This window comes from Gymnodraco acuticeps, unplaced genomic scaffold (assembly GCF_902827175.1).
Source record: "Gymnodraco acuticeps unplaced genomic scaffold, fGymAcu1.1, whole genome shotgun sequence".
Taxonomy (NCBI): Eukaryota; Metazoa; Chordata; class Actinopteri; order Perciformes; family Bathydraconidae; genus Gymnodraco; species Gymnodraco acuticeps.
Window position 1 is genome coordinate 3,128,145 of NW_022989748.1, and position 16,615 is coordinate 3,144,759.

At 40.8% G+C, this 16,615-nt stretch overlaps 1 protein-coding gene across 46 annotated transcripts in view; it reads right to left on the reverse strand.

The window, feature by feature from the left end:
* The window catches only part of LOC117556029 (receptor-type tyrosine-protein phosphatase delta-like), a 373,438-nt gene that overhangs the window by 6,708 nt on the left and 350,115 nt on the right, over positions 1-16,615 (reverse strand). For 20 of the 46 annotated variants that reach the window (XM_034234449.1, XM_034231203.1, XM_034231283.1 and 17 more), the window contains 9 exons: positions 16,034-16,045; positions 15,143-15,255; positions 12,866-12,907; positions 12,258-12,355; positions 9,875-9,998; positions 6,643-6,818; positions 5,002-5,121; positions 4,762-4,916; positions 58-343 (listed from right to left, as the gene is read on the reverse strand). In XM_034234449.1, coding sequence (XP_034090340.1) covers positions 58-343; positions 4,762-4,916; positions 5,002-5,121; positions 6,643-6,818; positions 9,875-9,998; positions 12,258-12,355; positions 12,866-12,907; positions 15,143-15,255; positions 16,034-16,045 — 1,126 coding nt within the window. The remainder of the gene's footprint in view (positions 1-57; positions 344-4,761; positions 4,917-5,001; positions 5,122-6,642; positions 6,819-9,874; positions 9,999-12,257; positions 12,356-12,865; positions 12,908-15,142; positions 15,256-16,033; positions 16,046-16,615) is intronic. The other 26 variants (XM_034234138.1, XM_034233905.1, XM_034233997.1 and 23 more) reach the window with 3 other exon arrangements.

Consider the following 16,615-nt stretch of genomic DNA (forward strand, 5'->3'; position numbering starts at 1 on the left):
ATTTGTATTAATCCCAGACCCAGACAAGTTCCCCCATTTCTGTAAAGATATTTTTACCTTGAACTCTAGTTCCATGCCGGTGACATTCTCTCCGCCCTCTATCTGCGTCAGTTTCTGGATGTAGGCGTATAGGTTTCTGGCGGGCACTTCGGTGGTGCCGCAGTTGACGGCCTCTTGGAGTGCGTCGTGTATGAAGACGTACTGGTCCTCCGTCTGCACCATGTAGTTACGCTGGGCACGCATGACCGTTACATGCCCGTAGATGTCCACCGTCTTCTCGTGCTTGATTCGTTCCATCATGGCATCAATCACGATGAAGCACCCTGTGCGTCCAACCCCAGCACTGTTTTCAAATAAAAGATAAAGAAGAAACAATTACTTTGGGTTGTATTCTCTGTTGTAGCTGTACAAGAAAAACGTAGGTTAGTTGTTAAACACGAAAATGTTATGGGAATATTGTCCATATCTGACAAGTTTGAGCTTCTCTATTGTCCAACAGTAGAAGTGTCAAACATGTAGAAGGGATTTAAGAACCCCCTTTCTCCCCTGATAAGGCCAAAAGGTAAACTCTCTGCGGCAAGTTTGCCACCGTAGGATGGCACATTTGGCTTGGAGTGTAATTAAATCTGAAGTGGCACTGTGCGGAGAAGAGGACTTGGCAGTCAAAACCTCCATCGGCCTCTGCTGGCTTTGCAATCTAGTCTCTCCCCTCCGGACCCCACCTGTGCACTCCAATCCATCAGGACTAATCACTTATGCAACGGCAACATTTAACCTTTATCTCATGGCTTCGGAAGAGCCACTACAACAAATGCACACGGAAATGTGGGTACTATTTTGAAAGTATGATTTTTTTTTTAGGGCTTCGTTAATGTGCCGCGCAACTTCTGAGAAGTGCAGCTGACATTAATTAATGCCATTAGATTGGCCCCATACGGCCAAACAACGTAAGAGCTTTAGCAGAGGCACTGAAAGGCATGTCTCTTCATTAGGATTCACATCGAAACATTTTTACATCAGTGTGTAAAAGCACTCTGGCAAAGAGGGAACATATGTTACTGTTTCTCTCTTCCCTCTTGTTGCACACCAGTTTGAAACATACAGATGTAGCCTTGGTCTGCAGACTGCTGACCATTTTAAAATGCTCACTCCTACATGATGCATGTTTTAATATCGCTGGCTTCAGCAAATAGATTGTCTTCTGATGACAGTTCATGTACCGTGGGACGACAGGGTGGTGTTAAATCTTGTTCGTTAACTCGCCTTCCACCCCCCCTGCAGAGCACAGCATTGACAAGAGAGTACCTTGCACTTGGCACTCCAAAGTAAATAGGTTATTCAATCCATTAAGCCAACATGCCTATGAGGCGTGAGCCATGCTCCCCTGCCTTTTTTGTTTTCCATTTGCTCTGAGGAACGGGGGAAACGGTTGTGAAGGAAAACTCGAGAGGGAGTAAAGTTAGTCCCTGGGGGCCAAGTCTGCTTAATGTGCCATGCTGCTCTGGTACTGTGCTGCGAATGGAATAAAGACACGTACGGGAGTCATTGGCTTTAACAAATGATCTGATGATCACTTTCAAAATGGCTGACATTGGCTGAATGAGACTGAACTTTTATTATTATTGTTACAAAACTCTTCACAGCTCTAGGGTGGTTACAAAATGTGCTTGACAGTCAGAGAATACATCAGGCTGCAAACAAAGTATCTCAGGGATATTTGAGGAATGAATCACTTCCAGGTCTGAGAACACCTCAGCCCTGTGTCGGAGGATGCAAAAACTAGAAGAGATTTCTCCCTTTACCCCAGCTGCTTCCAATCTGAAAACATTTTACAGTGCAGAGCTGGATGTGGGAGAGTGATGACCTGTGAGAGGTTAAGTGACAGAGTGACAGCGATGAGCCAGAGAGAGCGAGGCAGAGGAGGATGAGGAACAGGGGGGGGAGGTGAGAAGAGATGCTGACAGTTATCTTGAAGTTGTATAGTTGGTTTTCTAAGCAGCAGGAATATATATTAAAACCAATGTTTCCATGGGTTTAAGCACAGGAAATGCTTGGAACATAAGCAATATTCCTTTTATCGACAAGTGTAAGAGTTTGTGTGTGGGGTGAGAAAGCATCGCTGCATTTGGCAGTTGAAGTGGAGCTGGCGGTCTGACTGCACTAATGACCTGACACCGCCTTTCAGCCAGTGAGAACCAGCTGCTTTGGACGTCCATACACATTAAGTGTCAGACTAATATGCTTTCCAGGAGTTTAGGGAACAGGGGATGGAAAAAAGAGAGTGAAGTTTAAAATGCAGCTGCAATGAGTCCCGAGAAGATAAAGCAAGAGCAGCAGTGAAAGTAATTACATATGTATTGTTAGCAAATCTTGTGCCGTCAGCTAACCTGTCACCATGTCCCTGCTCTGCCTATTGAACGCACACACATTCACTCAAACTCACCAGGGTCAAGTCATTGCTGTTAAATGGTGTCGATAATCATTTTAGACCTTAAATACTTCTCAAAATGTGGCAATTTGTCGTTCATTTCCAGCTGGGAGATATGGAATTTAGTGAGTCAAACAGGCTTTTCTGATTCTTGTCTATTGTGACATTCCAACAACGGTACTGTCATTGTTCATAAAAAAACAATGACATAGAGTTCAAAGGAAAGGGGAAGTGGAAAATATGGCCTGGCTGCCGGTTAATGTTCACTTCACAACTGTGGGCTATTCTATCAAAAGTTTCCTTTCCGAGTCACTGGGAGAGGCCAGTGCTCTCCATGACATTTCATTTGACCTCTAATGTCACATCACAACGACCTCATAAACCCTTTAGCTACAACAGCAAAACAGTCCTGACCTGCGGGTTAGTGAAGCAGCAGGAAACACGCTTTAATGTTCTTTCATAACACACACTGTGAGTTCACCTTGTGAGCGGAAACACATTTAGCTCATTACAGTGAAATACTCCTGTGGTAAAGACGTACACTAAATTAATATTTACTGCACAATGTTAAACAAAACATAATCTGATTTCTATTTGAACATCTCTTTCTGAGTCTATGTAAATGGACTGTACTTATATAGCGCGTTATCCAGTCTTTAAGATCCCTCAAAGCGCTTTACATACTACATGTCGTTCACCCATATTCATACAGAGCAGTGTATGTTACTCTAGGAACTAACATGCATACACATTCACAACAGCCGTTGGCCATGCCATCGGGAGCAACTCAGGGTTAAGTATCTTGCCCAAGGATACATCGACATGTTGACTGCATGGGCTGGGATCGAACCCACAACCTTCTGGTTGAAAGACGACCGTACTCCCTCGCAGCCACAGTCTTTATGTGGGAGATTGTCTGGCTTTTTGATTGTGTCACTGAATTACTAAATACATGAATATTATTGTCAATATTTTTGACAACTTTGAGCTTACTTTAATAAGACAAACAGTTAATAACACATGTTCTTTACATGTCTGTAAAGATGGTTGTTGGTTATATCCGAGGATCTGTGTGTCCATGTTAGTCAGGAGATAACGACAATTACGATAAATGAACATGTTCCTAATTAGTGATTTTCAGAAAATGGAAACAGTGTGCAGTTTATTTTTAATGAGTTCTTCTAACTTTAACTTCATCCGTCACCAGTCAACAAACAAATCCAGAGCCCTTTATGGTGTTTGCATGAGGCCCCTCAGCACGTTGGTTTTTGTGCACCGACTAATTAATCAACTGCTTAAGAGACGGTACAACGCTGTTAATTATAGGCAACAAACGTCTTTTTTCTTTAAGCTTTTATTTGGACATTTCTGCATGTGCATAAACAGCTACAGCTTCAACATGTATCTACAGTATCTGCTTATCCATAAAACACTCCCGATATTATTTTGCAAGTATGTGGAGATAAACGCTGGCGCTATTTAAAATGGTGGCATAACATAAAGTGAGGGAATGCCTCTGAAAGGATTTGAAGCTTGTATCTGATGTGAAGCCAGTGGAATTAAAAACTTCCATCTGCAGGGTGACATGAATTCCTGCATTCTGCTTCATTGTGAATGAGTCAGGATTTTCAATTTGAAGCGAATCTGCAACTCGCTCTAATTAACTCCAGAATGTGTTAACTCAAATTCTTCAGTAATCCCTCTTCCCTTTTTTGTCTCTTTCTGACACAAGTTTGTATCTATTACACTCTTTTTTTCCCCATCAGTCACTTGTTTTCTTTGTGCAGAGCCTCTGATGACTTCCTGAGTTGAGAGGAGACTTTTTCTATATCCCCTTGCCATTCTGTGTGGAGTCTTATGAAGCTGAGTGAAGTGAAGTTGGCGTGACAATTAAAGGTATTTGTTTCGGATGCTATAACCCCAGGGATAAGCTGAGGTCTTGTGGGCTGCTGATGTGCGACGCATTAGTGGTTATAGCAAGGAACACGACAGGTCTGCGTGTGTTTGTGTGTCAAGGAGTGGGCGGAGATGTTTGCTCAGGGCAATGACACCAGTACTGTGTGTGCCATGATGTTGAAAACACCTTCAGATTTAAAGTGGCTTCTGCGAAAGCTAGTAGGCTGATTTGTTTGGGCTTACACTGAGCCATAGTTTCCTCCCTACATAATATTCAACTTTTAGCCTCTCTGGTTCATGTTGATTTCTTTATAGAAAATAAAGCTCATACTTACCAATAATCCATTTTTTTGTGTCATGTATTCTTATATTCATAACAGAACATGGAGAGAACGCAATTCATGCTTTGAGATGTTTAACAAAATCGTATTTCTTACCTGCAGTGGACCACCATGGGCCCTGCGTCTGGAGGATTGCATGCCTTCACCCGCCTCAAGAAGGCCAGGAACGGAGTCGGGTGTTCGGGCACACCGTGGTCCGGCCAGGCCGTGAACTGGAACTGTCTGACCTCCCTCTTCTCACTCGAGCCGTTCTGAATTATAGACGAGGAGAAAGGTTAGTGACCTTTGCAGCACACATCAAGCACTTTAAAGATGAGAAAAATCCAAACTCCTCACTTTAAAAAGTGCAAATGTCCTGACGCAGTACGTGGCCAGCTCTACCGTGTCCAGCAGTGAAACCTGGATGAGTCCGTATGTTTCTGTTGCCCTTGTCGGCCAGTACTGGTCACATTTAACCTGCACGGGAGCGAAACATCACATTAGACACTGTTTGCATAGGAACATATGGACAATTTCTGCCTTTATAATTACATAGGTCTTTAAGCATTTCTGTTATTATCAAAACAAATACAAATATTTTCCCTCTTCCACCCTGCACAGTTATACATCAGTACAAACAATGGCAACATAAATGTCCCTCATTCCTGCTGACTCCGTTAGATTTCATAATCAATGAAATGGCCTGAGATATTTGCACAGAGCCCATGAAGCTATTAATTGTCCGACATAATTACATAGGTAACCACAGCTCCAATCATATCACCCTCTCAGCTTTATCACTGTTGGAGTGCACCGCTTTGTTTCACAGTTAACGGCCAATCAAATACTGTTCCATTATAGCGTTACTGCTTAGCTGACAAAGAGCAGCTCTATTGGTGTTTGGGAGGAAATAACTGGATTTCTATTCCCTTGTTTTTCTTCATAATGTCCTCTATAACTGATGTAGTTTCAGCCACATGTTCAACACGAATCCTGTTGAAAACTGGGGAGTCGGCAGCTATTACTCAATATATCACAAAAGCATCAGTGAAACAGACACCTGACAGTATTTAGCACATTTAACCAAAGTATCATGCAATTTTACAGCACCTATACTATTTAAAATCAGCTACGGAAACTTATTTATTTTATAGATTGAACAGGTATTGAGTGCAAACTGCTCCGTGTGTTTAGTCAGCACCTCTGTTAACACTGTGATGCTCTAAGAAAAGACTCAAGTGTGAAGGTCAGTATTTGATGGAGTCTGTGCAAGCTTTCATGGGCTCTGTCAAATACTGTAAGATGTGCAGTGAAAAGAGAAAAAGGCTTCGGACCATGGCAACCTTAAAGGGTTTCTGAGTGCACACAGCTGGACATGTGGCTTTTCACTGTTTGAATCCTTTTATCACTGAGTGTAATCCAGTGCCTTTAGCAGGGCTAGGCTAAAGAAGGGAGCCATGATGCCACTTCTCAGTCTGGACTCGACAACAACAGGAAGGGTTGTGAAGAAAAGATGGATGATATTGTTCAGTAAGAGGATAGATAATTAATACCAAATGCTTCTACAACTTGGTTGTAGTTGTGTGTCAGATATCCTTGTTAGTTTTTATCACATGTAGTCCATGTCATCCAGATTCTTTTACCGCAACCAGCTGATCTATTGCACTCAGTTGGCATTAAGCGTGGGGGTGAAGTGTTATTAGGTGAATCCTGCTGAATGTGCTCATTGCTGCTGTAGTTCTCATATTAAGAAAACAGGCTGTTATATTATGTCTCTTAATTGTCAATGCAGATACTTTTAAAAAACGACATTAATTATTTTTCCATCTCGTGTTGTCTATGGATAAACAACAAAGATTGTTGACTACATTCATAATTTGCTTAATGCATTTCAACACATATTCCCATACATTTTGGGTTCAACCCTGTCATTTTATTTGAACACTTCTTGGATAGATAGAGCAGTATGCCTGTATTTTAGTATTTTGAACCACTTACCCTGGACCTTTCCTCCAGTTTGGTCATCATAACAATGATGGCGCTCCTCTGCTCCCAGATCATCCTCCAGAATTCACCAAATGTTTCCGGCAGAGCTCCTTGTGTGGCGATGTAGGCGTTCTGCTTCCTGTAGCCATCAATGTAGTTGGCGTTGATATAGTCACTTCCAGGGATTCCTGAAAAAAAGATTGAATGGTGGGAGTTAGACTCAAAGATTAACAAATAATAACAAACAATGTTTAACTTACACAGTGCAAAAGACCAAACATGCAACAAAATACATGTCATTGTTGCATTCCAAAGTCTATTATCTGTGTTTCCTTAAAATAAAGTAAGTAAAGCCAAGTCTTCTGATAGTAATACATGAACAAAAATCATAAAAATGTAAGATTTGTTGCCAGTGTTCGAGTCTATCAACACCACTTTTAAATCCCCAGGTTCTGTGTACTTCTTCCATATCTGCAACTGACTTACAGATACAGCTGGGTCTGTAAAAGTCTCACACCTCAAAAAGAGAAAAACAAACCAAAAAAAAGAAGCAAAACAATCCCCCCCCCCAGCTCCTCCTTCCCTCTGCTGCTTATATTAAATGAAAGGCGCAGCAGCCTTTTCCAATCCGGGCGCAGAGACGGAGCTGACAGCTAGTCAATGCTTCAGGACTGGCAGTTTAGGGGCTCCGTGCACACATGGCCGACCGAGATAAGTCTCATCTGCATGGGCGCCACGTATCAGAGAACCCCCTCACGCCCCCCCCCCCTCTCCCCAAGACTCCCTTTTACTCTCAGGTAACTTATTCAACAGAAAAAAAGAAAATGGAATATGGACACATTCAAGGACCAGCCCACATCATTTCTTCCACATGTCCCCCGCCCTCTCTTTGCTGTTGAAGTTGTACCCGGCTGTACATTTCCGTAATGGACAAGGGATAAATGCAATTAAGCCTAGTGCGTTTTCAAATTGAAAAGAAAAAGCAAAGAGAGACATTACTGTGGTTTAATGAGAATGAGGCAAGTTGTTTGCAAATGGATTTTGCCTTTGTGCTTTCTGTCACTCAGGATTTGTATAAATTCGACCATTTTCTCTGTCAATATGCTCATTGCAAAATAAACACAGCGCTGTTCAGTACTCCCCTTATGAATAGAACATTCATTTGAAAGTAAAAACAGAAACATTTTAGAGATGGTGATAAAGATGATGATTCCTAGTAGTGGTATACTAGTCATGTTCAGATATTTCTAGGATTACAAAATGTTCTAACTACGGAATAGTTTAGAGACAGTTTAGATTTAGCTCCCAAGCTAAATATAGATCAATCGAAAAACAAATGGAGCTCCTGCACAACTTAATTGTCCCAAAGCAAGCAAATAATGTATTGAATTTGAGAGGATTATGCTCATAAAAACTGATAAAAATACTAAAGTAGTTACTGAACAATTATAGCCAATGAAAGGTAGATAAAGTTTTAAAGATTAACTTTAGGAACCAGTTAAATCCGGCTCAGTGTGTTTAGTATGGTCAGTTGCCTCGTTACTCATTAAAACTCATGTCACAGCAGTTTAAGTCCACAATGTGCTCAGATTCTTTCAATCCATACTCTCATCAATACATCCTGAAAGTAGCCATATTCAAATCCCAAATCCCTTTTATTCAAAGAACTCAATCAGAGTAAACAATGGACACATCGCTTGCCAAGAGGCTTTAAGCTTGAGAAGTAAAAGAGCAATTCCCTGATGTCCGCCTGGCTGAGAACTACTTCCTGCAGCACAAAGACTCCATGTGGCTGTGCAGATGTGTTTATACGCCGACTAATGGACTTCCATCCACACTCGGGCTGTGTTGTTTCTGAGAGGCTGAGAAAGGCCTCTCTGACTCTTATCTATCTGTTTTTGTCACAATAGCCTTTTACTTCTTTGTTTACTTCCCTTTTCCTCCATGGGAGCTGCTCAATGGAAACGGTTAATTAATAGCCATGTGTGTGCAATTGTGTTTAATCCAACTAAATGATGCAGCAGCCAGCACTTTACTGGCCATTTCAGAAGGCCTTTCATTGCTTAGAAGCTGCAGTGTACACTGCAACAGTTTTTAAATGTGCCAAACACTTAGTGCGCTGCTTATAGTCAGCTCTGTGATGGGCTTAAGAGAAACTGTCCAACACTAATACACTTTATTTAATAGCACTGTTCTTAACAATAGTACAAAGTGGTTTATAAAACAAAATAGCAAAGGCAAAAAATGAACTCCTGTCCTTAAACTGTTGCTAGAGAGGCCCACTGTCACTCTAGCTAATATAAACTCAGCACTTTGGAAAACTTGTGCATTGTTTTGTTTTTTTGAATAATTTTGTTTAGGCTTTATTATAAAGCACTACACGAAGTGGGGGAAAGGAGAAGACATTCAGCAAAGTGTTGCGTGTTGGATCATTGTTATCACTTTCGACCAGGTACCAATTGCATTTGTATGTACAGTAAGATAAACGTGTATTGCATATTATATGAGGCACTATAAGGAATTGATGCACAGTTAAATAAATAGATACTGGTAACATTTGCAGATGCAAGTTTTACCAGATGCAAGTTTACTTTAACTGATTATTTAATGTGGATACATTGTTCTTCAGCAGTTAAATACTAAAAGTACCTGTTGCTATAGCCATCTCTTTTTTTAAGAAGCACCAAAACATTATAGAAAATATGGAGTCTAGCCATTTAAGAATATCATTTAAAATACAGTATGTTGTGAAATATAGAGTTGTGCTTGCTGGCTGTTGTGTGTGTGTGTGTGTGTGTGTGTGTGTGTGGTGTGTGTGTGTGTGTGTGTGGTGTGTGTGTGTGTGTGTGTGTGTGTGTGTGTGTGTGTGTGTGTGTGTGTGTGGTGTGTGTGTGTGTGTGTGTGTGTGTGTGTGTGTGTGTGTGTGTTGTGTGTGTGTGTGTGGTGTGTGTGTGTGTGTGTGTGTGTGTGTGTGTGTGTGTGTGTGTGTGTGTGTGTGTGTGTGTGTGATGTGTGTGTGTGTGTGTGTGTGTGTGTGTGTGTGTGTGTGTGTGTGGTGTGTGTGTGTGTGTGTGTGTGTGTGTGTGTGTGTGTGTGTGTGTGTGTGTGTGTGTGTGTGTGTGTGTGTGTGTGTGTGTGTGTGTGGTGTGTGTGTGTGTGTGTGTGTGTGTGTGTGTGTGTGTGTGTGTGTGTGTGTGTGTGTGTGTGTGTGTGTGTGTGTGTGTGTGTGTGTGTGTTGTCGTACCATCGATAGCAGCAAGCAGCACTCTGGAGTGATCGTAGGCGATCACGTTGGCATATCTGTTCTTTGGCTTGTTAACCTCCAGGTTAGAGTGCTCCCAGGTGAACTGCTGCCCTGGGTCGATGGACTGTGAAGATGAACACATCATTACCATGGTTATTATATAGTATGAACATTAAATAATAGGTCATTGATAATGAACTCAATTCTATAAGATGTGTGTGTGTGTTAGATCAATCAGAAAGCTTACTGAGCCTTTCCCTAAAGAGTAATTGAAAATATTAAAAAAAAAAGTTATAAAGTTTACATCTAGGTTAAAAGCCTCTCATGTCTTCCTACGGTTACCAAGGCTATATACAGTAAGTGAACGCTCTAACGGCATCGGTTGTGATGTCTTTTTTTACATGTCTCTACACTGATGAGACATTTGGCTGAAAATGATCATTTTGTGTTAACGTCATGCGTAACATTGATTTTTAGTGCCGTCATTAGACCTTCTTATGTGTGTAAAACCGTGATGAAGAAAGTGTATACATCTTCTCTGGCTTTCAGCATAAAATCTGTTTACCCAAGGTCAAATAATGTTTAAGACAGGCTATTTTACTTTTGTATTTAAGTGAAGAGGACTGACACACACAGCTTTAACAAGAGCATATCATGGACATGCGGAGTCTGAATGTAGAATTGTATTCCTGTCAGATAATTTATGTAGAACCGATACTCACAGTGAAAAATGAAAAGGAGTTGACAGATTTTGTATTCAGGTTAAATTAAAAGCAGCAGGGTGCCTTTTGTGCATGTAAATCTGACTCTAAAAAGTTGTACTTTTCAGAACTTTATGCGTTATCAGTGACATCAATAAAGGCTATATATAAATGATTAGATTTCCCCAAAAATATTGTGAATTGGTCACAGAGGAAAAGCTTTCTTCCGTCGGCTCTCCTCATTTTATCAGGACTTTATGGCACATAGTAGAATATCACACTGGAGACTAGTTCACCAGAATCTGCTTTCCAAACCCTCTTTCAGCTGTGCAAGGTAGAGATTAATAATGCTCCCTCATCACCGATAAATTAGCTCTATAAAATATAATATCACAACGGGAACATATAAAGACATGAAAGATGGCATTACATTTCACATTAGAGGCAAAATATTGTGCTTGTGCTTTTAACGACTACAGACTGCTTTTACGAGTTAATCTCTTCACTAAAAGTAGAAACACAAAGTGCAATATGAAACATTGCAGCTAGCAGACTCATTATTACACTGACCTTGTTTATCATCTAAATAGATGTGGATATGATCCTACGTTATTACTTATTTAGGGTCATTTATGGGTGCAATAAATGCATAATCATTAGCTTAATTATTCATTTGTAATGATGGCAAACTTTATAATACTGTTATGACCATGGAGGCATTGTGCAGTTTTTAAGCGCATACAATCTCAATATGAAAACAATAATATATTAGAGCAAGGAGTTCTTTATCTGCATAAAGCACTTAAAGCAGCAATATGTGGACTGGCTTAGCCTCATATTTGATCAAAACATGTTGAAACAGAGGGCTGCAACATTGCTTATAATACAAATCTTGATTTCATTGTGCTGGCAAAATTGCTTTCCATTGCTCCGGAGTAAGCACTATGAAATTGAAAGTCAATGTACTTAAGCTGCAGTAATGATCGGGCAGCTTGGCAGACGCCCATAAGGTGACCTCATACACTTTGAGAGAAATGGTGACCATTCATATTTGAGAATATGCCCCTGTAAGGACTCTTTGCTCGCAGTGTTTCACGCTCCCTGAGTTCATCTACCATACAAAGCCATTAGGAAGGAAACACTCTGTGTCTGACTGCAGCTCTCTGGCTTTTGAGGGTGCTTACATTTTAAGGACTTTGACATTTAATCACGGGATACATAAATCACCTTTGTCCCATGATTCATTTTTAGACTTAAACGTTAGTGAAAATATAACCAACTAGCTGGATGTGAAAGAATAAGTAAAGTGTAGCCTAGTGTAGACACATTTCAATTATCTGGTAACTGTATAGACCAAAAACTAATTTGAATTACTTTTAGCATTTACTCGATTTTTAAGAATAAAATAGATGTTAACTAACACAATTGCTTTAATAATGGTGGTTATTATAAATTGGTACCAATATTCCTTTGTGTAGTTTTGCTTCACTGAATGTTTGTAGTCTGAATTGAGAGTTGAGTTGTAATATAACATTCTAATATTGACAGTAATTTGAGTTCATTTGAGTACCTGCTCATGTATAATACTTTAATTATGCTGTATTGTCTTCATGTAACCATCGGCGCTACAACACTTATCACAACTGCTAAATCCACATTGGGTATCTTTTATTTCTCCTTACCTCGTACTCCTGTGAGAACTTGAGGTTGTCATTGGCTTTCAGGCGCTCCTGATGATCGGCCAGCTCCATGATTGGGATTTGAGGATGATTTGCCATACCTGTCGAACAGATGGAATGAAGTTTAATCAAATGTCTTATTAGAGGGCATCGCTTAAGCATTAGATAAGCAGCATGTGTGTTTTAACAGGGGGATGGAAGAGTGGATCTTGTTAGGCTAGTTTGTTCACTCAAAGCAGTGGCCATGCTCGTAAAGAGGATATGGACACAAAGCCAATGAGAAGTCATCTAGCACTGGGTCTCTGCCTATTGAGAGAGAAAACTGTTATTCACACAGAAAGCTGCATGGAGAGTTAGCATGACGCTAAGACACAAACAAACATCCCAAAAAGAAAGAAGGAAAACATTCAAAATGTTGGGCCAGATGTTGATGTCTGCTTTGAGTGATGACATTTGTTCAGGCTGTCATTTCAAACGCCGCCTCCTGTGATGACATAGCATAAAACACCAGATGGATTAGATGGGAATGAGAATACAAAGCTAGGCAGAAAAGAAGGGAGTTAAAGCTACAAAAACAAAACATGTAAAATGCATAATCGAGAACAACTAACTTGACAAATGGAGGTTACTGAGGTGACTGGACGCACCTGAACCTGCGGAGGAAACGGCGGCTTTTAAATACATAGCAGATGTCGTTAGCAATGTGATGACTAGTTTCTTCACAGAAATTGGGATGTGACGGGAAGTAGTTACATGAGTATGTGTTTCCTAAATGGCACATTCATTAGTTACATACTGTAGAAGTCATGATGCTAGAAACTTGGCTATGCCACCATGCATTCTTAATGGGAATGAGAAAAGTGTTCGACCTAGCAGAAATCAAATTTGAGCAACTATAGAATAATATTTTATATTCATTTTAACCTGAGGATGCTGACATTGTGTTACACTACTTAACTGCATATTCTGCGGTTAGGATCACTTGACTTTGTAGCCTTTTGTAGCCGCGATGCGTGATAAGCATATTTAAGAACTTATATTTCAGGAAACAATCACAAGGGTATAATCTGAACACTCCTGATGTTCACTGAGACATTTTTTACATGCTGTCGCAATACAGCCCGCGGCCGAACATCTGCAACTCGAGAACTCGGGTGCCATTTCCACACACCAGTTGTTCGACAGTCTCTCTCTCTCTCTTCGATGAGGTGATGTTTCATTTTGGTTGCTGGCACACAAGTGGGCATTAGCTAATGGAAGCTGTGCCTCGTTTTCCCACCCACTCTCACGTCTCTCTGAAAGACGGCCAAGGGTGTTTCCATTGCAGCCCGCTACTCAAAATCCATTTCCACCACTGGGAGACAATGAAAGCACCATTTCCAACACTCCGTCGCTCAAACATCAAGCATCCTTAAGATAAAAATGTCCATTGAGAGGTAAAGAGGTGGAGGAAAGGGTAGGGAAGTACTGGTCTAATGTAGAAGGGCTTCAAGACTTGAGAGAAAGCTGTCACGTGGTTGAGCAGCGAGAGAGCCAAGATACCAGCTCTCAGAAAGGCTGCTGGGGGAAAGATGATGGCTTGAGAGTGACATAGTGGGAGTATGGCTGAGATTACTCTGAGCCAAAAGGAAAAATACCCCTCTGCCAGGATGAAACAGCCAGTAATGGTCCTAACATCATTGAAGAGCTTTCATAAATATTCAAAATCCATTTTTTCTCAGAAATGAGCCTGCAGGGATAATTCATCCTCTTTCATACGACCTGACCTGAAAAATATGGCTTTGATATAACAACATTATTGGCAGTCGCTGAACACCTGTTCCCAGAGCAGTCGCTGCCAGAGGAACTCAAACGGCAGTTAAGTGTGTCTCTCCGAGATGCACACCTCCTTTTAGGTGATAAATGGAGTGGACAGACTCTCATCGTTTCCCCAGGCGAGGAAAAGGTCACATGACTGAGGCAAAGCATGACCGCTGACCACCTCTCACCTCAGGACTAAAGGTCATAGCGAGTAAACACTGGTGTTTACAGCGTGCCTCCGATTTTCAGTACTTCATCGTTCATTGGCTCGCATACAAATACAGCGCCATGACACACTTTGTATTTCTCTCACCTTCCACGGTGCTGCGCCCTGTCTCCATCAGTAGGACACCATCCCAGCAGCACTCTGAGTAAGCATGACAAGCCCTGATGACCTGGATAACCCAGGTGCAGAGGAAGATGACAGCTGCCATGAAACTGTCAAGCTTGCATTTCTGCCTCTTCATTTTCCACTGAGAAGTGTCCCCGGGGAGGAGACTGTCATTTTTGACCCTCCGTGCCTACTCTAAGCACCTGTCCACTGTCTACCTGCAAACTGCTCACTTGTGTCGTGACAAACTCGCTCCCGAAACTAGGGGTACGATTTTTGGACGTTACAGTATGAGGTTCCAATGTCAGCTGTACTTGCAAATGAAGACCATATTTGATATGCAGCTATTAATGAGGATACATTATTCTCTTAAAGTTGGTGTCAACCATTCTGGATAAAAGAGTGATCTTTGAACTCAAAAACTAAAATAAGATTCATTGTCTCACTTAATGCATCCATGGCTTTTCCCTGGCCTTTGCTGATTGGCTGTATTGGTGCAGTCCAAGACACTTGTCTTGGCTTTTTGTTTCCCTTTTTTGTATCCAGGGCTGTGTATGAACACTTGATATTTTCTTTTAGCGCACACAGGGAAGGTATGAGGAAGTATAGGCTGAATTTGACAACATTGATTGAATTCACATCTGCACCTTTTTAAGCATGTAATTTGTAGTATTTGCATCCTTTTCCCCATCACACATTTGGTTGTAAATTCACAGTAAATAAGACAAATGTCGCTTCCATTATTAGGAATACTTACCAGGCGTTTGGAAGTTGAGGCGCCGCAGCTCAACGGGGTCAGTGGGATGATGCAGGGGCATTTCCTTGCTGTTGGGGAGACTGCCTTTCCTAGCTTCAGATTCTGCTCTTTTTCTGCAGAACAAACAGCACATTGTTTTGTTTTTTTTGGTTGCTGTAAAACCTCAATGCTTGCCTTGTGTTTGAATAAATACGGGAGGCAAATATGTAATTAAAGAGGTGACAGGACTGCATTCTTACTTTACACTAGGGCCACAGGGGTGGACTCAATAACATTATCACTTCACAGTATAATGAACTGCAGTACAATAGCCTCTAACCGGTAAATGCCACCCTTAGTGAAGCCTAATGGTAACTCTTCAATGATAGTGTCAGATCAGGTGTCATTTTAAAGCTGTAATTAGGGGTCTGTGTGGACAGTATTATATTGTATCCATGTCCTGTTATTGTTTGCAAGACACAGGAACTACTAGACAAATGTATAACTGACTACAGTGCTATTAAATTAGATTGTATTATGTTGTGAAGTATTCTTATTTGTTACACTCCGTTTTATCTTTATTTTCTTTTATTTGTTCAATGCAAATATTATATTTGTAGAGTCTATTTATAATACATTACAAGTGCATATCATTGTCACCGCTGAAACAAGCTACTGAACGTTAGTGTATACAAAGTGAGACATGAGAACACATAATTGGTCACTGGCATTTTCTGCTTTAATATAAATACTTTGGTTTTGCTTATAGTATGAAGCATTTTTTGCTTTCAATCAAGCACATGGCATAATTTCACCATTGACATCAACTCTAGTTCTATGTGTTTATTATCTACAGTGGAGGGATAAAGGAGTTTTAAGGAGGTAGTCTTCCTCTGCTGCTCTCATTCTTACCTGTCTGGTTTGCTGCTCCATCGGTCAGCAAGGAAAGAAATATCGACACAACATTAGGCGGTAAGACCTTTTTAGATTTTCCATAAAGACAACGGTTTATGTAGAATACGTGATTTTGAGAGAAAACCAATCATATCTCAACCTATCTTTGCATGCAAGATTAGTGATGCTTCACTGCGGAGATGATGCTCCATTATGCAGACTTGGGGCTTTTTGTTTCAAATACTAGTTACCCAGGTGCATTCAGGATGTGTACATTGTGTCTCTGCTGTTTCAAGCAGTTTCAGCTGATTGCTTCTTGTTCAAGCAGAAAAAGTCATCTCTTGACTCTTAATTGCTGTGGCTGTCTTTTCCTGCACATATGCCTACCACTGTTACATGTATATAAATAAAGTTAAGTATATTCAACAAAAAATTCCTTGTAAAATCACAGTGACTTCATTTGTTTTTATTTAGCATGAACAAATCTTTTACTTTACTTTTACATTAGCAGATTTATAACTGCAGTTATTCCCATGTCCTCTCGCAGAGCTCAACAGGGTTGTTGTTCCTTGTTTTTAAAAGAGGCGCATTGTGTCACAT